The sequence below is a fragment of the Lithobates pipiens genome, unplaced genomic scaffold (assembly GCF_037356315.1).
Source record: "Lithobates pipiens isolate NorthernLeopardFrog02 unplaced genomic scaffold, aLitPip1_a1.2 Scaffold_8, whole genome shotgun sequence".
Lineage (NCBI taxonomy): Eukaryota > Metazoa > Chordata > Amphibia > Anura > Ranidae > Lithobates > Lithobates pipiens.
In genome coordinates, this window is record NW_027507903.1 from 247,849,103 (window position 1) to 247,873,944 (window position 24,842).

At 41.8% G+C, this 24,842-nt stretch overlaps 1 protein-coding gene across 13 annotated transcripts in view; it reads left to right on the plus strand.

Moving 5' to 3' along the window:
- GRIP1 (glutamate receptor interacting protein 1) overlaps positions 1 to 24,842 on the plus strand; it is an 837,005-nt gene that overhangs the window by 802,743 nt on the left and 9,420 nt on the right. For 9 of the 13 annotated variants that reach the window (XM_077469661.1, XM_077469651.1, XM_077469652.1 and 6 more), the window contains 6 exons: positions 671 to 810; positions 2,646 to 2,831; positions 3,501 to 3,657; positions 4,413 to 4,524; positions 4,604 to 4,642; positions 18,578 to 18,811. In XM_077469661.1, the coding sequence (XP_077325787.1) occupies positions 671 to 810; positions 2,646 to 2,831; positions 3,501 to 3,657; positions 4,413 to 4,524; positions 4,604 to 4,642; positions 18,578 to 18,811 (868 nt within the window). The remainder of the gene's footprint in view (positions 1 to 670; positions 811 to 2,645; positions 2,832 to 3,500; positions 3,658 to 4,412; positions 4,525 to 4,603; positions 4,643 to 18,577; positions 18,812 to 24,842) is intronic. The other 4 variants (XM_077469653.1, XM_077469662.1, XM_077469663.1 and 1 more) reach the window with 1 other exon arrangement.

The window sequence follows — 24,842 nt, forward strand, 5'->3', positions numbered from 1 at the left end:
ATTTAATGTGCTTACCTGCTGGTAGTAATGACTTAATTAAAGAGCTCTTGTAAGAAGAGGCTCCAGCCAATAATTTCTCTAGTGCTAGACAGAATACCAAATATTATCCTTGAGAACGGTACTCATCTTATGCATCAAAGAAGCGTAAACTATAAAATGAAATATTCCCTGTTTACGTTTATTTGTCATACAAACTTTTAGAATTAGTGTTGTAAAAGACCTTTGTTTTAAGCAGAGCATTTTTTGGTGGAGTGAGGTGAAGTGCTCTGCTGCCGGCTCCTTTGTATGGTCCATCCTCATGATTGTATCCCCCAATCCCCAATTCCTTGTGTCAGAGCCAGGGCTCTGCTTTGAGCTAAATTTCCAGGTCCTTTTTTTTTTTTTTCTGAAGTGGTCTCTTTATAGATTCCTATGCAAGATCCATTAGAGGACCACTAACTCCATAATGCCTTCAAATTCTCCATAGGAATATATGTAGGATGCAATCCACCGATGGGCTAAGAATTTTATTTTGCACTAAACATTACACTTGCTGGAAGATATTTCTGCCAAGGTTGTTTACAGCAGTAAAGGCTCAGAAAGTGATCAAACCCCTCTGCTGTCTACTCAAACCTAAAGAAAATTTGTCAAGATTTTAATTTAGCACATTTTGTATTTTTTATGATTTTAGGACAGGAGCAATCCATATAGGGGATCGGATACTAGCCATAAATAGTAACAGTTTAAAAGGCAAACCTTTGAGTGAAGCCATTCATTTATTACAAATGGCGGGGGAGACTGTCACTTTAAAAATCAAGAAGCAGAATGATGGTAAGTTGATTTACTGTTTAATATGTGCATTAAAAGCCTTTTTGGTATTTATCACAGCATCTGAAATCAGAACGGTCTGTTTTGTCTTTCTGCCATAGCACGTTCATTAGCATATCTTAAAGGATAAGTTCACCTTTGGATTATGTCACATGTTCCACCTGTTTTTAGGGTGGAACATGTAACATATTCCAGCTCCCTGCACCTACTTCTCCCAATCCCACTCTCCCTGTGACAGAGGGCAGTAGTTTCTTTCCCCACACCCGCTGTCCCTTTTTAAATGTAGTATAGCCATGCGGGGCTCCACCCATATAGCCCTGTCATTCATTCACAGGTTTCTGTGAATTAATAAACTGAAAGTACAGTCAGCCACCACGGCAGACGTACTTGTAGTTTGAATGAACTGCAGCCACGCCAATCGGCACACCCATAGTTCATTCACACTACCTACAGCTCTGTAATGACAGCTGCAGGCAGTGTGTGCGGGGGCATGACACTACACCCATGATCTGCTGATCACGTGCACAATGCTTTCCAGATTCCTGTTTTAAAAAATAATCAATGCACATTTTTTTAACTGCAAAAAGATGTGCCTTTATTATTTAATATGTAAAGGTGAACTTATCCTTTAAGCATGAGGCATAGGGGTTGATTTACTAAAGGCAAATCCACTCTGCACTACAGGTGCACTTGGAAGTGCAGTCGCTCTAGATCTTAAGGGAAGATCTGAAATGAGGGGAAGCACTGCTGATTTTATCATCCAATCATGTGCAAGCTAAAATGCTGTTTTTTATTTTCCTTGCATGTGCCCCCTCCGATCTACAGCGACTGCAATTCCAAGTGTACTTTGTTATGCAAAGTAGATTTTCCTTTAGTAAATAACCCCCATAGTGTTGATAATTGTTAATAAGCAGATTTTTGGCAGGAAGTAGTTAAACAATGGTTTATTCAGAGAGTCAGAATACAGAAACTGATTTAATACTTGTTTATTTTTGGACAAGGGAAGGAAAGGGTGGATGCAGCTAGGTGGCGGGGAGAATAAGGTGGATGTAGCCAGGTGGAGAGGAGGACAGGGTGGATGCAGCCAGGTGGAGGGGAGGACAGGGTGGGAGCAGCCAGGTGGAGGGGAGGACAGGGTGGGAGCAGCTAGGTGGAGGGGAGGACAGGGTAGTTTCAGCCAGGTGGAGGGGAGGACAGGGTGGATGCAGCCAGGTGAAGGGAAGGACAGGGTGGGAGCAGCCAGTGATCAGATCCTGTACCTCTATGCAAGCCTGCATCTCGCTCCCCCCACCTGTTGGTAAGTTCTTACCTTGGAGGATAATAATAGAAGCACTAGCTCCCTCCACCCGACAGCCTTATGGTCCCTCTTCTCCTCTCTTCCTCTTCCCCCTCCCGCTCAGCATGCTGGGGGCTGCAGTCCTCTCAGGGAATCATCCTGGGGCCTGCTGGTATCTGGGACTATATGTCCCATAATCCTCTAGCTTGGCCTTGAATATAGCCAAAATTAGGGCATTGTCAGGTGAATGCTTGGCTCAAGGAGGAGAAGGAGGGGTGGAAATTCCCCTGCAGCTGCGGCTCTGCCTGGGGCAATTTGACCCCCCCCCCCGGATGCAAGGAAAATGTTTGTACATGATTGGATGATAAAAATCAGCAGCGCTTCCCCTCATTTCAGATCTACAATGTCTGAACTTCCAAGTGCACTTGTAGTGCAATGTGGATTTGCCTTTAGTAAATCAACCCCTTAGTTTTTATCAGTGGTGTTTTTCTCTGCTACAGAAATATGCATTGGTTATGTAGCTTCTCAACATGTCCATATGATTTATTTTTTTTTCTTTAAGCAACAAGTCCAAATACATTTGCATCACCAAGCAGAGTAAGTGAGCTGTGTGACGCTGACGATGACACTCCTGTCACTCAGAAATCCAGCAACCTCTCTGATATTTACTCTACCACAGTGCCAAGTGTGGATAGCGCAGTGGAGTCCTGGGATGGCTCTGCTGTGGACACAGCTTTTGGAAGCCAAGGTAAATAACATAAATGGCTAAGCTTATCTCATATATCATCTTAGATAAATTACACATTGGTGAAATTGTTCTGTAGAGCTGAAATGTCACTTCATTCTAAAAAAAAAAGTTGCTGCGGTAGACTGATGGCTAGATGCTGGAAGCGCCATCAGTTTATTATGTCGTTGATTAATGGTAACCTTGCTTGTCAAGAAATAGAGCACAGTCCATTTCACAAAAAGGCATCCTGGTTTTGGAATTACACAGTCTAGCTTGACAGAATTGTAGTCTGAAGAAAGAAATAATAATTTTCAGTTTTTTCCTTTGTTTGCTAATAGGAGACTCTTCCTTCTTAGATCATGTTTTTTAACACCAAATACAGTAACCCATAGCAATCATCTAGGATTCTTATTTCACTGATTCCTGATCTGCTTATAGCTTGGTGTGTCGTACTTTGTGCATCATCCTAGCCATCTGTGTTGGTGCCCTCAGAGATTTCAGGTTCTTCTGAATACTCTGTTCTTTTGGTAATACACTGAATGTCAGTTTAGCTCAGCAATCATTGGAAAAACTGTATTAAGGCCTAGTCTAAATTGTAAAGGCGAATTAAAACTTTATGGAAAAGTGCAGAAGTAGTAGTCTTGAAAGAGAGCTCTTTGTTTTTTTGTAAATTTTTATGTCAATTTCTAGGTCCAAACTTTCAAGCATCAGGATTCAGTTTCAATGCATTTGAATGGAGGAGCCCCAAGCAGAAGGGCAGTCTGTCTCCTTTGAGTAGACCAGCTAATAATCACTTCCAGGACACAGGGCTTAGTGATGATGAGTGGGACAGGCCTGTAGCCTGTGGGTAAGTAATACAGCCTCGTTCTAGGATGTCTGCAGTTTGAAACCATGATAATTAGATAATCCAAACAAGTTAGACACAGGAGTCTGCCTGTAGTATTCTGCTTTTCTGAATTTAAATGTGTCATAGGGTAAATTATGCCAAATGAATTACTGGTTCTTTGTGTCCCTGTGCCTCTAAAAATGATCTTAGGTGGTCATGTAGCAGTTTTCATACTGGAAAATTATGGTATTTTTCTTACAATGGCCATAGAAATTACCTGGTCTGGCTGTATGTGCCAAGAATAGGCAATGATCTGAAGCCAGTGGTGGTGTTCTTTAGTAGTCGATGATGTTGTTCTTCTCTAACACCAATGGCATTGGATAAATCTGCCCACTACTTTCCACCACTGACATTTCTTCAAGTTTTGCTAGCTGTATACCAGCAAGAGATGGTGGATTTTGTTGCTCCATGCTGTGCTAAAAAAAAAAGTCCTTCCATGTTTTTTTCAGTGCACACCCCCACATTGGGGTAGTGTGAACTGCCCTGATAGTAGAAAGGGCATTTTGCCTCATCTTGCTGTTGGAATGGGCAAATCTGCCCAGCGCCGTCTCATAGCACTTAATGTAAACAGACCCTTAAATTGACAGTCTCTCATTGCCTGCTCACTTTTTCTTGAAATTAAAATCCAGATTTTGCCATATATGCAGAAATGAAGTGTGTGGCTTGCCTCTGATTTGTTCAGTTTGAGCTTTTACCTTAAACCTATTCTGTGGCAGGTTTCCTGGAGGCCCAGAGGACCCTGAAGCTGACCGAGAGGAAAATTTCTGGTCTCAGGCACTGGAGGATCTAGAAACTTGTGGCCAGTCAGGAATTCTCAGAGAACTAGAGGTAATATTTTTACACTGATAAACAGAATGTCAATCATTTTCTTGTTTCTTTTGGTAATTACATTTTGTTATCTTTACAGGAAAAACCTGATAAATGTTCTAAGAACATGATACTTTTGGTATACAATCCCTTTGTGTTGCTTTTTGTGTGTTGATTTACCTGCCTGCTTGTTACAGCTAGAGTACAATATATGCAAGTTGATACAGCATGTAGATACAAAGCTTGTTACTGCATACTCTTATCATTATTTAAATTAAAAACTGACCCTTACTATTGTAAATTAAATATGTACACTTACCTTGTTAAAAGTCTAGGAAGTCTAATAGTTTTAACAATTTCATATTTTCTAGTTTTACAAGTTTGTAAAACTGATGTTTTATATTTTTTTAATTATGTGCATACAATCTTTTTAAACACATACACATTCCATAAAGGGTGCATCCCTAACTGTCAATTTGTAAAGGATCCTGGTCTTAGCATTAGAGAAAGCTGAACAATGCTTCCATATTCCCATATGTATATTACATATCCAGCAAAAGGGACAGCACAGATGACAGACACCTTTATTCCCTATCTTATCTTTGGTTTATATACCTTGTTGGTTCTCTGAAAAGTCTAAGGCTGGGTACACACAGGCCAAATTGGCCAAAAAACAGTCAGTTTGGCAGGTTCTGGCTGACTTTCAGCCCATGTATACAGCTGTCTGCTCTACAGAAGCTGATCTTACAAACAACTTCTGTCAAATGAGTCTGCAGGAAAATCAGAACCCAATCAGTATGTTGTGGTGGGAGGGTGCCTTCTATTCATCTGTGCTGTCAGTTTAGTTTAGTTTTTATGAAACAACTGGGGTGATCAACTAAAAGCAAATAGTGTTCACTATGCAAGAGAAGTTGCACTTTGCGATGGAATTCTCCCCAGAGCTTAGTGAATGAGATGAAGCTCTGCTGAGGGACTTTTGTACTCACTTAAAATCCGTTTCCCTGAGTCCATTGAAGGACACCTCCAAATCATTAGCCAAATGAGTTTGATATCGCCACCTGGAGCAGGATGGTAGGTTCAGCCAAAAAAAAAAAATAATACCCTAGAGGCGGCCTGAAATTAGGCGAGCCAAAAATTGAGTGAGTGCTGTATCCTTCAGTGAACTCAGAAATAAGATTTTATAGTTAAGGAAACCAGATCATTAGAATAAGACATCCCAAAGCACTGCCAGTTTTAACAAGAGTGGGCTTATAAATATTGGACCAAATGAGAAACCACACTCAGCAGAACATAAACTGCCACATGCAGAACTTGATAACCAATACTGGCATCTGCTGAGGCAGCCATATCAACTTTGTAGAAATGTATAAAAGTGTGAGCAGCTACCTTGCAAACTTGAAAAACAGAACCAAAATGGTGCAGTAAGTATTGTGTGCCCAGGCCAAATGAGACATAACAGGAAATGGGAGTTCCCGCCTAGCCAAGGCATAAACCTGGATTACTGTCTGTCTAATCCACTGGGAAATGGTGGAGGACAATGCTGCCTATCCCTTGCGAGGACCCTCCGGGGCAATGAATGAGTCGGTCTTCCAAATCGAGCGCTTGACAGAAAACAAATCTGTGTCTTTTAGATGGAGGGTTTGGCCTCCAGAACAGGGCCACCCCTAGGTTGTGTTTTTTTGTTTGCACCTTGCGTCCTGCTCCTGCAGGTGGCTGCATCAAACCCATCCACTTAATTATTTAAAAATAAAAGGGGTAGGTTGCGCTAAGGAACTTATGAGCGAATCCACATAAAATATAAAAAAGGAAAGTAGGTAAGAGCTGCCTCTATTACTATCCACCTGGTGGGGTGGAAAATTAATTATTTGGCTGTGTCCTTTAATAAACAAAAGAGTAATGCTTTTTTTTTTTTCGCCCCTTGTATCTGACTGGGTATTGTTTGGCAAGTGAAATTTCTCCACATTCACTAAGCTCTGGGGAAAATTCCCTTGCAAAGTGAACAGCCTATTTTCCTTTAGTAAATCAACCCCAACGTGACAGGTTTGTTTTCAGAGCTATAAAGGTACTTATGCAAAGGACAATTAGATATTTCACACCTGGCCATGTACGTGAAAGTGATTATTCTGCATGCCTTCTGTGATGGGAACATTTCGACTCAACATCAGATGATCATTTAGATTTAGTTGTGTATAAACGGCAAAATTAATTTTGCTAAATAACTGGTTATTTGATGCAACAAAGACTCATAACATCAGTTGAAAGCAGCCATTTTCCAGCCTCAGGGCCATATATTAGCTTGGGGAGGCACTCGTACTACTCTGAATAAAGCCGCCTCACCTGTGGACACTGCTTTCAATTATTTTTGTTAACCTTGAAAGAACATATTAAAAAGGAACACCAAAGTTTATTTTAGGAGAGTGTTAGGGAAGCAGCTTCAGCCACAAGCATTGTTCATGTAAACAAATCTGCAATCAAGTATTTTCTAGGCCCAACGGTTACACCTGGGAGGGGGGATTATATGTGCTAGATTTTGCAGCAGTACAATGTGATCATCAGCAGTGATGAGTTATCATAAAAACCTGATTGAAAGAGTTTTCAAGTCAACAGAACCTCCCATCTAATGCCAAGCATATACAGTAAATATGCCAGCTACCCCACAGTTATCAGAACATATTGTATGTTCCCATACATCCCATCACCAGAATATTTGCCTGTTTTTAAAAGGCTGCTCTGTGTGCTGGCTGATAGCATGTCAATCTTTCAGAAAAGTATGTCCTCTGCTTGTGTGTTGAGTGAATCTGAAAAGCCTTTGGTTCTTCCTATATCAACTGCATATGCCTGATGAATGGGACATGTATAAATGGAGTAATACTGTAGATGAAATAGAAAATCCAAATGATGTTTTACATACAGCACTTAAGCAAAGGTGCTCGCTCGGTGAAACTATTTTAACAATGATGTACTTGCATTGAATCCTATTTAATGCCTTTGGACTGGGACTCTGTGAATGGGGTGCTGCTTGCTAGACGTGCTTGTAATGCCTAAATATACAAACCTGTTGCTTCTGATTGAGGAAATGTATAGTCTTATGCCAAAATCTAGACCCCCACTGCTCAAATGATATTCTCAGTGAGGCAGAGGTAATTCAAGTTCTGCAGGGAATACATACTATGTTTTTACTAATTGGAATGCACATTTCCCCAATAAAAACAAAACGGAGTACTTAATTGTCAGTACTTACTAAGAATGCATTTGTCAGAAATCCCAAATTCCGGATATCAATCTTTTACCCAGCTATCAAATTTTGTGCTCTATTTTAAGATTTTTTTTTTCAGGTAAGTTTTTAGTTTAGAACTATCCTTGCTTTAACTGTATGTTTAGGAGTCAACTGTGTGTTTTTAATAATATTTAAGCTGCAAAAATGAATTCCATAAAGTCCTTGGACTCCCGTGTGTTGCTCCGTGACAATGAAGGACAATAGAAGGAACAGCCTCTATAGTTTAATGACAAATAAATTAAAACTTCCCAGCTGCTATCCCAAAACAGCCAATGTTCTACCCACAGGTATAGAATGTCCATAGGGCTATGTTTGTCCTAGGATGGGGGGGACCTGGGTGTGTCACTGAGCCAGCAGTGTCATGGGTATTGGTAATTTTACATCTACAGTTTATTTACAACACTATATTAACATTAATATACCACGTGTATTCCACTATAGGTACTCCTTTTTTTGTTTTTAGAGACATATGTGTGTGTGTAATAAATAAATAAATAAATATATATATATATATATATATATATATATATATACAGTATCTCACAAAATTGAGCACCCCTCACATTTTTGTAAATATTTTATTATATCTTTTAATGTGACAACACTGAAGAAATTACACTTTGCTACAATGTAAAGTAGTGAGTGTACAGCTTGTATAACAGTGTAAATTTGCTGTCCCCTCAAAATAACTCAACACACAGCCATTAATGTCTAAACCGCTGGCAACAAAAGTGAGTACACCCCTAAGTGAAAGTGTCCAAATTGGGCCCAATTAGCCTTTTTCCCTCCCCAGTGTCATGCGACTCAGTGTCAAAAGGTCTCAGGTGTGAATGAGGAGCAGGTGTGTTAAATATGATATCACTCTCTCTCTCATACTGGTCACTGGAAGTTCAACATGGTACCTCATGGCAAAGAACTCTCTGAGGATCTGAAAAAAATAATTGTTGCTCTACATAAAGATGGCCTAGGCTATAAGAAGATTGCCAAGACCCCTAAACTGAGCTGCAGCATGTTGGCCAGGACCATACAGCAGTTTAACAGGACAGGTTCCACTCAGAACAGACCTTGCCATGGTTGACCAAAGAAGTTGATTGCACATGCTCAGCGTCATATCCAGAGGTTGTCTTTGGGAAATGGACGTATGAGTGCTGCCAGCCATTGCTGCAGAGGTTGAAGGGGTGGGGTCAGCCTGTCAGTGCTCAGACCATATGCCACACACTGCATCAAATTGGTCTGCATGGCTGTCGTCCCAGAAGGAAGCCTCTTCTAAAGATGATGTACAAGAGAGCCCGCAAACAGTTTGCTGAAGACGAGCAGACTAAGGACATGGATTACTGGAACCATGTCCTGTGGTTTGATGAGATCAAAATAAACTCATTTGGTTCAGATGGTGTCAAGCGTGTGTGACGACAACCAGGTGAGGAGTACAAAGACAAGTGTGTCTTGCCTACAAGCATGGTGGTGGGAGTGTCATGGTCTGGGGCTGCATAAGTGCTGCCAGCACTGGGGAGCTACAGTTCATTGAGGGAACCGTGAATGCCAACATGTACTGTAACATACTGAAGCAGAGCATGATCCCCTCCCTTCGCCCTTCGGAGATTGGGCTGCAGGGCAGTATTTCAACATAACGACCCCAAACACACCTTCAAAATGACCACTGCCTTGCTAAAGAAGCTGAGGGTAAAGGTGATGGACTGGCCAAGCATGTCTCCAGACCTAAACCCTATTGAGCATCTTTGGGGCATCCTCAAACACAAGGTGGAGGAGCGCAAGGTCTCTAACATCCAACAGCTCTGTGATGTCGTCATGGAGAAGTGGAAGAGGACTCCAGTGGCAACCTGTGAAGCTCTGGTGAACCCCATGCCCAAGAGGGTTTAGGCAGTGCTGGAAAATAATGGTGGCCACACAAAATATTGAAACTTTGGGCCCAATTTGGACATTTTCACTTAGGGGTGTACTCACTACTTTTTGCAAGCGGTTTAGACATTAATGGCTATGTTGCATTATTTTGAGGGGACAGCAAATTTACACTGTTCTACAAGCTGTACACTCACTTTACATTGTAGCAAAGTGTAATTTCTTCAGTGTTGTCACATGAAAAGATAAAATATTTATAAAAATATAAGGGGTGTACTCAATTTTGTGAGATACTGTGTGTGTGTGTGTGTGTGTGTGTGTGTATGTATATATATATATATATATATATATATATATATATATATATATATATATATATATAATTAATGTGTATATATATATATATGTGTATGTATACGTGTTTTATATTATAATAACGTTGTCCATTGCGATTTTCTTTTCTTTTTTTTCCTTCCCCCTTTTGTTTTTCTTTATTCTCCTTTATTCATTTTGCTCATCAATTGGTATAATCAGAACTATCTGAAACCGATAAGCATTGTTTTTTTATTAATATATGTTCTTAATATGATTTTATCATAGAGTATTAACAATATAATAGTCTAAGCCTAGATGGAAGGGTCAAAGGTGTGTCCACAGCCTAACACACGCCCCTTTCAACTTCCGGACCTCCGGTATTTTATATCTTTCTGGTCTGTTCCGTCATATGCCTTGAAAAAGCGATGGGTGCGAAACATGTCATCGCGGTGACTACAGACACGATCTGCCTCCCTGTGCGTTCTCCACATTCCCATTGGTATTACTGTGTCTGTCGACGCATGTGTGCGACATCATTGACCATAGACACCACGACCAAACACTGCGAGGCGATTCGTGGAGCCACTGGCTGGGCACATGCCATCTCCAGCATGGACCAGAAGCCGCTTGTTATCCACCCACTCTACTGTTGGGGTTATCTACAACCAATACCCACGACACCTCAGTGTCACATCCAGGTCCCCTCCATTCGACGACAAGCATGGCCCTATGGACATTCTATACCTGTGGGTAGAACATTGGCTGTTTTAGGATGGCAGTTCCTATGTAAGTTTTAATTTATTTGTCATTAAGCTACTTTCATATCAAAGAAACTATAGAGGCTGTTCCTAGTGTAAGACTGGTTTCTATTCTTCACTGTCATGGAGCAACACACCGAGTCCAAGCGGAATTCATTGTTGCAGCTTTTATACCCCTCCCAAGAGTCAATCCTAGCGGCTAGGGACTGTTATCAACCACAATTCTCCCAGCAGGCGCTTGATCTTGTATATTGTTTTTCAATAATATTTAAGTCTGTGGACTTTATCATGCTTCAAGCCCTAACTTTTTTGGGGTTTTATTTTTAATTCGAGAATGAAAGAATGGCCGCAACATTTGGCCAATAAAACAAGATAATAACAATGTATACTTTGCTAGTACAGCTTGGTGAGGGCTAGCAGAGCTGGGTCCAGCGGTGAATGGTGAGAAACACTTGGATGGATGGCAGTCGGTCTAGTAGTTAAAGAGGTAGAGGAAGATGGGGATACCTTAGTCGATAGATTACAAAACATTAGGGTTTAAAAGGGGGGTAAGATGTCAATGGGAGGGCCCAAGCCCTAACTTGGGCTTCCTAATCCTTACCCACACCTCTTTTCCCAGTACTTTACCCTGCACATTTCTCTGATTCAGCCCTATTCCTCCTCTGTGTAGCCTTTTTACTAATGAACATACCAATTAGCTCTTCTTTGGCTGCCTACCATGCAATATTGGCTGCCTACCATGCAATATTGGCTGCCTAATGGCTGATGAACTCTTAATGAGCTAGATACCAACCATAAGTACCATTTTCAAGCGTAATCACAAACTGATCTCCTTGATAACACTACCCGTTTTGGTATTGCTGTTTTTTTTTCTACTGGCACAATCCGGACATTCATCTTCTCATGTTCTTTTTGTGCTTTTTAACCACTTTTTATAACCATTATATGATTGTGCCACTTGCTGAAAGAAAGCCGGAACTTAAATAACTTGAGGACTTCTCAATTCCCATCTGCACTTTACAGACTGCTGGCTGCACTTTACAAACTTCTGTCTGTTCTGTACAACTGCTGAATGTCCCACTGGATTTTTTGTGCTGACTGTAAACTGTACTCCTTACAGAGTTACACACTGTCAGTAACTCCTCAGCAATAGGGTTGTTACTCATTTAGCCACAGGATCATTGGTTGCCTCCTGTCGATATGCACCAGGCTCTTCCTAGTGGGGAGATGCCGACTCACACTACCACAGGACAGCTGGACTCTTTCCCAGCAACTTCTCCCTGGCTCTCTCCAGTGAGCTTATTCAGACACAATTTAATCCTTGAATTCCAGATACAAATAGGCCCCCCCAGCTAAGCCTAGCTGGAACTTCGGCATCTTCCTATAGATCCTCCAGAAAGCTGCCCCAGAGGCAGACAGAGCTGGACCCAGGAACACTGCTCCTCAGACTATTTGAGCTCTCTCCCACCAACTCCTGGGCACACATCCTCAGGGTTTGCCTAGAGTTCCATACATTTTCAGGCTGGCTGCTCTGTTCTTCCTTCCACTATACTTGTAGAATCCTCTAGAAGACAAGGGGAAATAAGAGAGCAGCAACATGTGAAACACTAAACAGCCCTAAATAACCAACTCCCTGCTCCTTTGATTACAGTAGAGCTAACTAATTTTAGCAACCTATTTACACTAGGAGGGTGCTACATCTATTTGGGGGATTGCTCATAGGCAGGAAGTGATTTGAAACGGGGACACACAAAAAGATGGAACAGTTAAAGTGGAACTTCACTCTTTCAATCAACACTGACTAGTTTTTAATCCTAATGCTGTTAGTTTTAGTAAATAGGAAAGTATATAATATTGACTTGTTTTATACTTAAAGTGGTTGTAACCCCATTCATGGAATTTAAACTAAGCACATATATCTGTAGTGTTTACTTGTCTCTTCTCAAAGCTCCAAGTGTTGTTTCTCTCTGGTGCTTCGTTCCTCTGTTATCAGCCTGAGTCACTTCTGACATATTCTATGACACATAAGATAATATGAGCTAAAAATGTGTCAGTGAGAGAGCATAGAGGGAGGTCAGCACTGCTCTTGCCTATTCAGCGTGTTCCTTTGTTCCTCTGCCTATGTGGAGGGGGGGGGGGACAGTCAGCTCTCGGCGTAACTGCAGTCTCCCCACCTTCCCCTATGTACTGCTGAAAGATGCAGAACGATTTTTAACACAATCTGCAGTTTGAAAGGGTGTAGAAAGGGGAATACAGCAGATATACAAGTAAAACGTTGTTTCATCTCTGTGTATCATCTGAGGCTATTCACTTCTCTGGGTATATGTGAGGCTTTACAGACACTTTAATATACTATTTTATTTTTTACATTTCATTAGTTACTTCCTGGTTTCCTGACCCAGGCAAATGATGCCATACACCCCAGGAGTCTTCAGGAGGGGTTTTCACAGCTAAGCACTCCCTCCTGCCTGCATGCTTGAGTGAAGGGCAGATGGATTCTAGGAAGTAAATGCTACATGAATCATCTGCCCTTACACAAGATGGCCATGGCCAGAAAGTGATTTCTTAGCAAAACAAAGCATGGAGACAGGGATGGATGAGGGAGTGTGCTTTGAATAATAAAAACTAGGTTTGTAGTGCTCAGATGCAGTAACATTCCGCTTTAATGCAGTCTGATGTCTAGGTGACAGATGTTAGAACATGCAGTAGGCATTTAAAACCTGACAGAGGTTCTGACCATTCCCCATGCTTTCAAAAAAAAAATTTTTAAATTAACCCAAGATGGGTTTTAAACTTTTAATCAAGTCGTTTGTAGCCAAATTGGAAATTTGAATCACTGTATTCTCTACATTTCCAAACTAATTTCTTTACTGTCTGTAGGACATCAGCTCCCAGGTTATGTCCTTAATTAGTAAAATTCTTTATTTCCAGTACTAGCCTATTATTTCCTGTGCCCCTGGCTGCCCTACAATCACAAAGCATAACAGATCCACCCCACACTAAGCAATTATTGCATTTTCTCTCATGATTTTCCTTTTTACCTTCAAGTCTATCTTGGATTTTAAAGCCGTATTCATTCAATGCCTCCAACTTTTTTAAGTTATATGCTTCATGACCTCTGAGAATTCCTTCCGATTATTGCGCAGAGATGTAGAGTTAATTTATGCAAAGTGTGTAGAGCCCTAAGCTCTGCACACTAGGCCTATGCACCACTACCTCTGTGATGGCTAGCTGCTTTCCTGCAGGTTCTTTGTGAAAAAGATTGTTCTGCAAGAGATGTTTTGACCATGCTGATCTTGTGGCTTTGATATTTGAAGTCACTTACCTGAAAAAATATGCAGATCAGGTAATCTGACTTCTTCTATTAAATAAAGATCCAAGAGAGTAGTGTTGCTTAAGTTGAGCTATGGCTACATTACCACCTATGAGTGGAATTATCAGCAAGGTCCATCTACTTCCCACAATCCTCTTAGTGTTTTTTTTTTAACTTTATTGCGAGCATGTGCATGACACTTCTCACCATGCTATGCTCCTCTCCAACACGTTCTTTTCATCTAGGGTTTAGTCTTAAGGAGTTAGCATGGGTGGGGACATTTATATGTGCAAATTTCCCATCATTTAAAACTTTATAGATACAGCACTTGTAAAATCATAACTTTATCCTTTTTTTTTTTCCAAAATACAAAGTCACAAAACAGCGACCTGCCTGTATTATCTAAAACCCCTTTTACATTACGCATAATCATTATACCATAGAAACCAATATGCCTAAATAAACATGAGGTGTCATTAAAAACTATATTGTAGAGTAGAGTAATAAAGCATCCTATACTAATTGTGCAATACAATTTGGAGCAAGTGATATTGGTCTCCTGTAGAGATTGTTTGTTTTAATTTAATTTACACTGAGAAAAATCTACAAAACATGTTCTTTGATTTTGGGTGCCCAAACTTTTGCACAAGACTGTAAGTTACAAATATAATGCTCTTGGTGTCAATTAGAACCCCATTCACAGTGTCTGCTGTAGTCTGGTCATTTTAATATTTGAAATTCGCTACTTTATGCTACATATTGAAAAATTAAACCGATTTTAGGGATTTGTTTATATTCATTCATTTTGCTGTTTATACATGTCCCAATAATTTCTTATGATAGCCCTCTGCTATTTCCTGCCATTTTTTGTATGACAAATAAAGCTATTCTTAAACCCATTGTATTTTTACCTGAGAAAAAAGAAATCTTTGTGGTATTTCTGTAAGATGTATTTTCCACGCAATCCTGATTATTGACAACCCATTGCTTTCAGCAATGACATTATGCAACATGGCACAAAATATACTGTCAGTTTTTTATTTAGTTAAAATTTTGACAAGTCTGTGCATGTTCTTTATTACAGATGTCATTCAATTATATGCTTTATCCACACCTGTCACTTTCAGTTATAATTAGTAATATAGTCTGAACCACCAGGCAGATGCACAATACAGAATTGTAATGTAAAGCATTATTTTATTAAGCTAGAGCAGAAAAGAAAAAAGACCGCACACAAGACTGTTGTCCATAATAACCAACCGGGTGTCATTTTCTATACTGCTGTGCAATACTAGCTAGAATCTGTTTTCTTTGTTGCAGTTTAAAGCTCTGTTCACACTGCTGCGACTTTAAAGTTGTACGATTCTGCCCTGCAACTTCCTTCTAACTTGATCTGACTTGGATGCTTTTTAGGAACCTGTACAAGGGTTGAAATAGCACCCAAGTCAGACCAAAGTAGTGCAGGGACCTTTTCCAAAGTCGGAGCGACTTGTGTAGTATCGGTTAAGATGGCTATCATAGGGAAACATTGAATTTGTTATGTCATGCTTGGTGTCTCGCAGGTTGGATCCCATGTTGCTGCAGTGTGAACGGAGCCTAAAATCCCATGGACATTTTTTCAACATTACATGCATTGTAGTACTGTAGTGTCATTCATTCTGAATTGCACCACAGTCTTCCTTGCTGATTAGTATGGGTTGCAGCGCCACACACTAACTTGCAGATGGTACATGCACCTCTTTTAGTTCGTTAGGCCGTTCTTTCAAATAATTGGGCTCCGTTCAGTACAGGTCTTGTTGACGTATTGTTTGAGCTCATTAACAATGTTTTTTTTTTGTTTTTTAGAAGTTGGGGTGTTGTAGACACGCTTTGTAATTAAATTGAGTCATCACACCCTAATTGTCACTGCTTGTGCCAGATCCATGTACCTGTCAGAAACTCGGAGGGTGGCACTGAGGTTGGTGTCTCTATACTGGACACTTCCTCCTCAGTGCATGTCCTCCCCGACCACTGCACTCATCACACAGACAGGCGCCTGACCAAGAAATTTTGTAGCGGGGTAGGAAAAAGCTAAAGAGGAACTGGAAGATTGGTTCCAAACCAGGTCCATCTTGATTCTGATTCACAGTGCACAGCAGTGGGTGAATCCATAGCAACCAATTGGTCCATTAGCGGCTTTCTAATCCACCCCCTGGCATGTGTTGTTAATCAGGCAGACCTGATGTGGAACTAGTGTATACATTTTCCCATCAGGCCAACACTTGAATGAAGTATGGGAAGCTCTCGCGTTCATGTTGGCTTCCCAGCACAAACATACCCCTCTCTGACAGGGACGTCTTGCTGTACGCTTATTCAGAGCTTGTTTTAAAGCCTAAGTTTAGCTAAAACTAAAAACAGAGGAATCAGTATGATGTGTCCATTGTCCTGATTCTTCTGCTTTCAGTAGAAATCCTGCGGTGTCCTCCAACCCCCCTGCCACTGTAATCTAGAGCTGCCATGTCGAGTCGACGTAATAGATTACGTCAACTATGAAAATACGTTGACGTGCGTGAAAGACGTCAATACGTCACACAGTGAGAGTTGCAGGTCCACACCCCCACCGCGGCTTTCAGCGCGGTGATTCTCTCATCCTGCTCCGTGTTGCCCGCCCCCCATCTCTTCTCCCCCTCCGTGTTGCCCGTCCCCATCTCTTCTCCCCCTCCGTGTTGCCCGTCCCCATCTCTTCTCCTCCTCCGTGTTGCCCGTCCCCATCTCTTCTCCCCCTCCGTGTTGCCCGTCCCCCTCTCTTCTCCCCCCTCCGGGCTGCCGTCCCCCTCTCTTCTCCCCCCTCCGGGCTGCCGTCCCCCTCTCTTCTCCCCCCTCCGGGCTGCCGTCCCCCTCTCTTCTCCCCCCCTCCGGGCTGCCGTCCCCCTCTCTTCTCCCCCCTCCGGGCTGCCGTCCCCCTCTCTTCTCCCCCCTCCGGGCTGCCGTCCCCCTCTCTTCTCCCCCCTCCGGGCTGCCGTCCCCCTCTCTTCTCCCCCCTCCGGGCTGCCGTCCCCCTCTCTTCTCCCCCTCCGTGCATCTGTCCCCCCTCTCTTCTCTGTGTCCCCCTCCATGCTGCCGCCCCCCCTCGGTATATCAGAATGGAGAGTGGAGGTAGGTGCCGGTAAAGCCGGCTCCTACGTTTTCTGAATGGACAGAGTCAATGACCACTGACTCTGTCCATTCACATAACTGAAACATTGTAACCTCCTGTGATTACGATGTCTCAGTTAATGAGTGGAGAGAAGCTGCTGTCTTCTCTCCATTCATTATCAGTGCAGCAGAGGCTACAAAGAAAGGGACTGGGGAACCTGTGTCCCTAGTCCCTTTCCCTGTCTCAAATGGGAGATGTTATCTCACCATAGCCCCTCCAACACGGCTGATAAAAAAAACATTGCAATAAAGAATAAAAAATGTAATTTTTTTAACAAAAATAATAGAATAAAAAAACAAAAAACACACTGACACTGTCCCCACACACCATCCCCTTAAAAAAAAGAAAGCATTGTAAAAAAAAAAAAAAATTATAAACATTCATGAACTTCTGAACAGGAAATAAAAAAAAAAGCTAAGATAAAAGAATATGAATATATATATATATATATATATAGTTATATTCTTTTATCTTAACTTTACAAAAAATAAGTACATAAAAAAAAGGTAAGATAAAAGAATATAACTACATACTTATATATAATATATATGTATGTACTAGTTATATTCTTAACTTTTTTTATGTACTTATTTTTTGTAAAGTTATCCAAAGGATTAATTAGCAAATCAAAAAAAAAAAAAGAACACTATATTAAGTAAAAAAATTAAATAAAAATAATCGTTATAGTCGATGACTAATCGAAAAAATAATCACTAGATTAGTCGACAGACAAAATAATCGTTAGTTGCAGCTCTACTGTAATCTTTCGGTGAGGTGGGAGTTAATAAAACTAGTGCTGTCAGAAGCTGGACTATGCCTGCTCTTTGCTGTGCTATGAATGGAACATGATCACTGAATGGGGGACGGGTGGATGATAGCTCTGCCTCTCTCCATTCACAGATACTGTATTCTTAAACTGGCAGTAATGAGAACTACCTGAATTTGTCACGTGTTAGTATTGTTATTGAACTGCTTGGCTGAATCAAGCACACATAGTTTTAAAGGTAACTACTGCCAGAAAATAATCATAAATGCTTTATTGACTTCCCCAGTTTGTGCCTTCAGCCAAATAATTAGCTCCATTTATCATGTGTCCAGTGTATGTGCTATTTTCTCACAGCCACTAGATCTAAGCCTGCACAGGAGAGTTGGAATCTGTTAGTCTGAATTAGATTGATAGCTGTAGAAAACCTGAATAAGTTCATTCTAATGTTTGGACATAAAGTTGAGCATGTAACAACAAATGCACTATATTCCTCTATTCATTCCTTCCAATGCTTATATACATATGACAGGCTATAAGATTTGTTTCTTTAGTATTTTCAATCATGTAACCCTGAAAGAAGGAATGAGATCTGTTGTTTATATTTCTGCTGAAGGCAACCATCATGTCTGGCAGCACATTGAGCCTCAATCATGACAGTGCTCAGCCTCGTGGACAGCTGGGTCGCCAAGCAAGTTTCCAAGAGAAGAGCTCTGTCAGACCACATTACAGCCAGAGCACCCGCAGCAACACGCTACCATCTGATGTGGGCAGAAAATCTGTAGCTATGAGAAAAATCAAACAAGAAATGAAAGAAATTATGTCACCAACTCCTGTGGAGTTACACAAGGTCAGTATGCAGGCACTCTGCAGTTCTCTTCCATCTGGGTACATGTTTTACATAGCTTTCTATAATAACCACATGACATTCTTTGTTAGTAACATTGCTGTCATTGTTTTTCTTTTATGTGTAAATACAATATTTTACAACAAACTGTCCATTATGCTAAAACACAAACTTTTTTTTTTTTACCAAAGTTTTATTGGATTTTTCATATATACAACATAATGCCCTGAAAGGGGCATGAGAACAATAAAGTATAACATAAGTAGTTCACAAGTCACAATCATGACAACATATATCAAACTAGGAAGCAGACTATCATAGAAAGTTGCAGAGAGTAGAATTAGGGATGCTGGTTGGTAAAAAGTGGTGCCCTAAGGGTAGGCCATTGTAACTTCGTCCAGGGTCACAGAAGAGCAGAGGGACACACTGGGACCCAATATGGTCGGTAATTTATATGCCAGTAATGTGGGTTAGATGTAGCGGTAACATCTAAGCAAAACCAGGAGGCTACACCCAGGGGGGCACCTTATTAGAAAGAGACATGCACAATAATATAACAGTAATCAAGTATTTAGACTCGGTGTAAGACTCTGTAGCATCTGGTTCAGCTCCAGATTGGGAGGGTCATGTCCACAAGTATGATGAGGACAGTTCATGGCAGAGGGTTACTTCTTTGATCTTGAAACCAAGGTTCCCATTGGGTGAAGAATTTGTTGTCAATAGATGTGCATTGGCGAACATATATTCAATGTGGCATTGGATGTTGAGCAAAGAAATTACTAATTGGATGGTGGGTGGGTTAGGATTTTTCCAACTGCGGGCAATTGAGAGCCTTGCCGCTATCAAGATATGGGTAAGTATTGACCATAGTGTGGTTGGCCATTCGGTTAACCCTATCCCTAGCATGGACAATTGTGGCGTTAGATGAGCCTTAACGCCTGTGACTGAGCATACGAGACTGGTCGCGTCTTTCCAGAATCGTTGAAGAGCAGAACAAGTCCACCATATGTGGACCAGGGATCCATCTGTTTTGCAGTTCCTCCAACATGTAGGGGATATTGAGGGGAAAATGGTTGCCAGTTTGGTTGGAGTATAATACCAGCAGTGCTAGAGCTTCATAACTGTTTCCCAGTGGGAGACGTTCCTGGAATGGGCACAGGTGCTGTTGAGAGAACTGTACCACACCTCCTCTTGTGTGGAAAAATGTAGTACTTGTTCCCAGTGTTGCATAGCTGTGGATTTACCCCCAGAGCGAGGAGTGGTAAACAGTGAGTACATAAAGGACAGACCTTTGGTACGTGGTTGTCGTGTGGCATAATATTGCAACAGTTCATTGGTAGCTTGGTTGGAGGACCACTGAAGCGATGATAGGATGTGCCGGATGCGCAGGAATCAGAAGAAGTCATGGTGTGGATAGTAGAGAGATGTTGGAAGATATTAAATCCCTGAGGATTTTTTAGGTCACTCAAATTGCAGATGCCCGCTCTAATCCTGTGGATTAGGGTTAAGTCGGGTGTTAAGAGTTCCAGAGTAGCGAGTGGTAGGAGTTTGAGAGCGTGAGAGGAGATGCCTTTGTGGGATTGATCGCCAGACTCTTTGTGGCATTGACAGTGTCCAAAAAGGACCTAGGTGGGTGGTAGTTGCATGTTGAATGAACCCTACTTGATCGGGGTGTATTAGGAAAGGGATGAGAGTGGCTAGGCGAGTTGCTAACAGTTTGGCGTAGAGCTTTAAGTCAGTGTTAAGGAGGGATATGGGTCAGTAGTTGGCTGGATCATTAAAAGGTTTACCTTGTTTGGGAATGGTGACAATTAAGGCTTAAAGAGAATCCTTGGGGATCTCTCCCGTCGCTGAAAATCTGTTTAGTGAGTCGCATAAGTGGGGGGTGAGTAAGTCAGAAAACGTCTTATAGTATTCATTACAGAACCCATCAGGTCCCGGGCTCTTGAGTTCCATTTCCATGAATGGTTGTGAAAGGGCACTTAATTGGGAGGGAGTGATCGATGGGAGCTGGACTGATGATAGGAAAGACTGGATGTCAACATCTGTGGGGGATTGATCTGAGGAGAATGTGGTGATGTACAGTTTTGAGTAGAACGTTTTAAAACGGTTGGCTATGTCTAGTGGATTTGTGCATCTTTGACCTTGATGGTCAGGTATGATATTTTGGATTGAGTTACTCTACGTTTGTATTGGTTTTCTAAAACTTTGCCCGGCTTGTTTTCTTGGGAGTACCAAGATAGTCGCAGACGTTTAATGTAGAAGTCAAAATTTTTGTGGAGCTGGGAGCTTAAGTCTAGTCAAAGTTGGTGTAGCTCTTTAGACTGTTGTGCATTGGGAGAGGTTTTGTTACTACGCTCAAGATCCCTAATACGGTTTAAGTACTGGACAGTGATTTCTGACCGCCTTCTTTTCTCATGGACACCGAATTTGACAAACAACCCTCTAATTACCGATTTATGTGCATTCCATACCGTTGTGGAATTGGTTACTGAACCAGCATTAACAGAAAAGTATTCCAGCTTTGATTTGTAGACCGAATGAGTCAGTAGGGAGGCATTCATTCTCCATATCTTGTTTGATTTGGAGGTATATGCTGTGTTTAAAGAGATGGTTACCAGGACATTTGATGAGCCCAATGTGAGCTGAGGTAACTTGTTGTAGTAGGAGTTTAGATATCCCTGAGTAGGTGAGAAGTAGGTATAAATCCCATTCCGTACCATGAACACACCTCCATATATCATAAAGGTCCTCTCTGATGAGAAGTGAGAACAATGCTGATGAGCTTTTCCTGCGAAAATTGGAGGAGTCTAGAGAGTGGTCCACAATCTCATTAAAGTCTCCGCAAAGAATGATACGTTCTTTGGGGTAGGTATCAAGCTTGTTTAGTATACTCTGGTAGAAGGATTTGTGTCCTACTTTAGGCGAGTATAGGTTCACTATGACCAGTAGGCAATTATTAAAGGACGCAGAAAGGATGAGAAATCTGCCTAGAGGGTCTCGTTCAACTTGGTGGAGTTGGAATGCTACAGAAGAGCGTATTGCAATCGTTACACCTCTTGCTTTTTTATCCATGTTGGCAAAGAAGCAGTGTGGATATTGTTTATGGGTACATGCCGGAGCATTGTTTTTGGTAAAGTGTGTCTCTTGGACACAAAGAATATCGCCTTTTGGGATATGGCTTTCTTCCATAGAAGTGATCGCTTAAAGGGGTGTTTAAGGCCCCTGGCATTAATGCAGTAATTGACAACATTCTTCAGCGAGATGTGTGAAGTGCGCGTTTTGGTACGGAAGGGGATCAACGCCGTTTGTTTTATCACACCAGGGAGTGATCCGTGGTTAAGGGACTGATAGGAGCAAGAGAGGATGTTAATGCAATATTAAGGACACCAGATAAACCAGAACTAGGTCTGCTTCTAGGAAATATGTGACAGCAAGCCTCCGTGAACAAGTAATAAGAGAGAAAAGAAATCAAAAGTTAACGTGTAGATACGTATGTGCTTAGCACACTAGAAGTATCAGGGAGTGATCAGATCAGCTCTAGAGAATCCTTGTTCCCCCTCAAAAGGCACAGAGTAACTCTTATGGTAATAGCCATAAAGATATTAGAGTTCCCAGAGTGGAAGGCCCTGGGACATCTCATCAGGTTCTGTCTTGCTGTGACCAGGGATCCAGGACCTTGGTAGATTGTTTGGATCGAGGAATGCTAGGAGGGATATGGGGAATGAGACCCCAGTTGTGCAGTTGTTTCAGGCCATCTTTGGGTGTCAAAATTGGGAGCAGTTGGTTTTGGAAGGTGACCAGAAGCTTTGTAGGAAAGCCCCAGCGATATGGAATCTGTTTGTCTTGCAGGACTGAGGTGACAGGAGCAAACCGTTTACGTGCCTGGGCCGTGGCAGCTGAAATGTCGCTGAATATGGAAAGTATATGGGGTTGTAATGTGTACATGGATCTTGTAGCTTGTAACAGTCTTTCTTTAGTGTGAAAGAAATTAATCCAAGCTAAGGTATCCCTAGGGACAGTATCCGGAAGATGTTTTGGTTTCTGTATTCTATGCGCTCGGTCGATGATCATGTCGTGTGTAGACAGGTTGGGTACTAGCGTGCGGAAAAGTTATTAGATATATGATACTAGTTCCCTCGGTTTAATCGACACTGGTATCCCCCTGAACTTTAAGTTGTTACGTGTGGAGTGGTCTTCGAGGTCTGCGATTTTAAGCTGCATTTGGCGAATCACTGCTGCCTGATCATCCTGTGCGTTTATAGCTGCATTATGTGCCTGAGCCATGGTGTGCAGTTGTTGTTCGATGGTGTCAGTGCGCTCTTCTAGCTTTTCTACTCTGGATATGATTAAGGGATATTTTTAAATCTCTTTGCAGGTCAGCCTGTAATGAGAGAAGAAGCATAGGCTTCAGGGTGCTCTCTGAGACTGGAGTATTGTCTGAGGCTGGGAAGGCAGCTAGGGAGTTAATGGAACTGTCTCCTGTTGTGTAGCGTCAGCTCAATGCTGCTTCTTTAGAGCAGGTGATTTAGCTGGTGAGCCTGCTGGGGGTTCTGTGGCTCGCTTACCTCTGTCCTGGGGTTGAGGAGAGGCAGTGGGGTCCAGCTGTTTGCTTTCCTTCATGTCCCACAGGTTGTCCAGCGCTGTGTTAGACTGTGTGGGTGAGGGTGGAGCCGAACGGCTTTCCCGCTTGGCGCCATCTTGTGGAGAGCAGAGAGGCAACTTCATGAAGTATTCATGGAAATGGCACGGTCTCTGGTTATTTGTATTCTTTTTCTACTTGGACGTGTCCCAGAAGCAATGGCCTCCGAACCGGATGTAAAGATGGCTAATAATGGCTCTGTAATCGCTGTTGTGCCCCATTCTGAGGGAGAGCAGAGAATCTAAGCAGCCATCATCGTCTGCAGGCAAACCACGCCCCTACAAACCTTTTTTTTTTATATGAAATTAATTGTACTGATCTGCTTCAGTAAGCTTTTTAAACACTGCTTATTATTGGTCTTGTTCCTGTATCATATATGAAGTGGGCCTAAATGTATAACCTAATTGGCTTTGAGTGGACAATGGATATGAAAGTTAGCTGTAATGAAGCATGTTTATAAGATGCATTGACCTCCATTCACAAAAGCAAATCACATGCAGTATTTAGGTGCTTTCCCAAATACCACATGCGATCCTGAAAATGTCAATTCACTATTGCTTTATGTGGTATTTACTGCATAAAGCAAAAATGCTCAGTGCTAACAGGAGTTAGTCATTTCACAAAAGGAAATAAATAAATGCACGCTTAAATAAGTAGTGGTCCCAGCATGCAATAGTTAAGGATCCAGCAGTCGCTGGCACCCTTAACAACCAGTAAACAACCCGGTTGTTAAAGAGTGGGTAACTTAAACGTCATTAACCGATGAGTGATTAGCTGTCAGCAGGGTTCCCCGCTGAATGTAAAAAGAATTGTTGGCAATGAAAAAAATTATTTTTTAAATGGTGCGGGATCGCCCCAAAATCCATACCAGGCCCTTATCTGAGCATGCAGCCCAGCAGGTCAGCACAAGGGGGTGGTGAGCAAGTGGCCCCCCCTCCCTGAACCATACCAGGCCACATGCCCTCAAGATGGGGGGGTGCTGTATCCTACCCCCCCCCAAAGTGAGTATGGAGTACATAGTAAAAATAAAAAGTGTAGTTTAAATAAATACAGAAGGCAGTTTTGACAAGTCCCACCCAGTGATTTCATAATGGGTTTGTGACATCACAAGGGGGCAGACCACTCTGTGACCTCTCCAGTTGGCCCTGTCCTTTCGTTTATTTGGCGGCAGAGCTGTCATTTGGCAGAAGCCTTCGTCAGGAGCAGAGCTTCTTCGTTTTTTCCATTTGTGGGTCAGCGGCTGGCGTTCATCTCGATTTCTGTTGGATCTACACTGAGGGACAATTTTTTTTTTTCATTTATATGACTCATTGGTTGTTAAAGCGGAGTTCCACTTAATTTTTGTTTATTAAAAGTCAGCAACTACAAAAAGTGTAGCTGCTGACTTTTAAT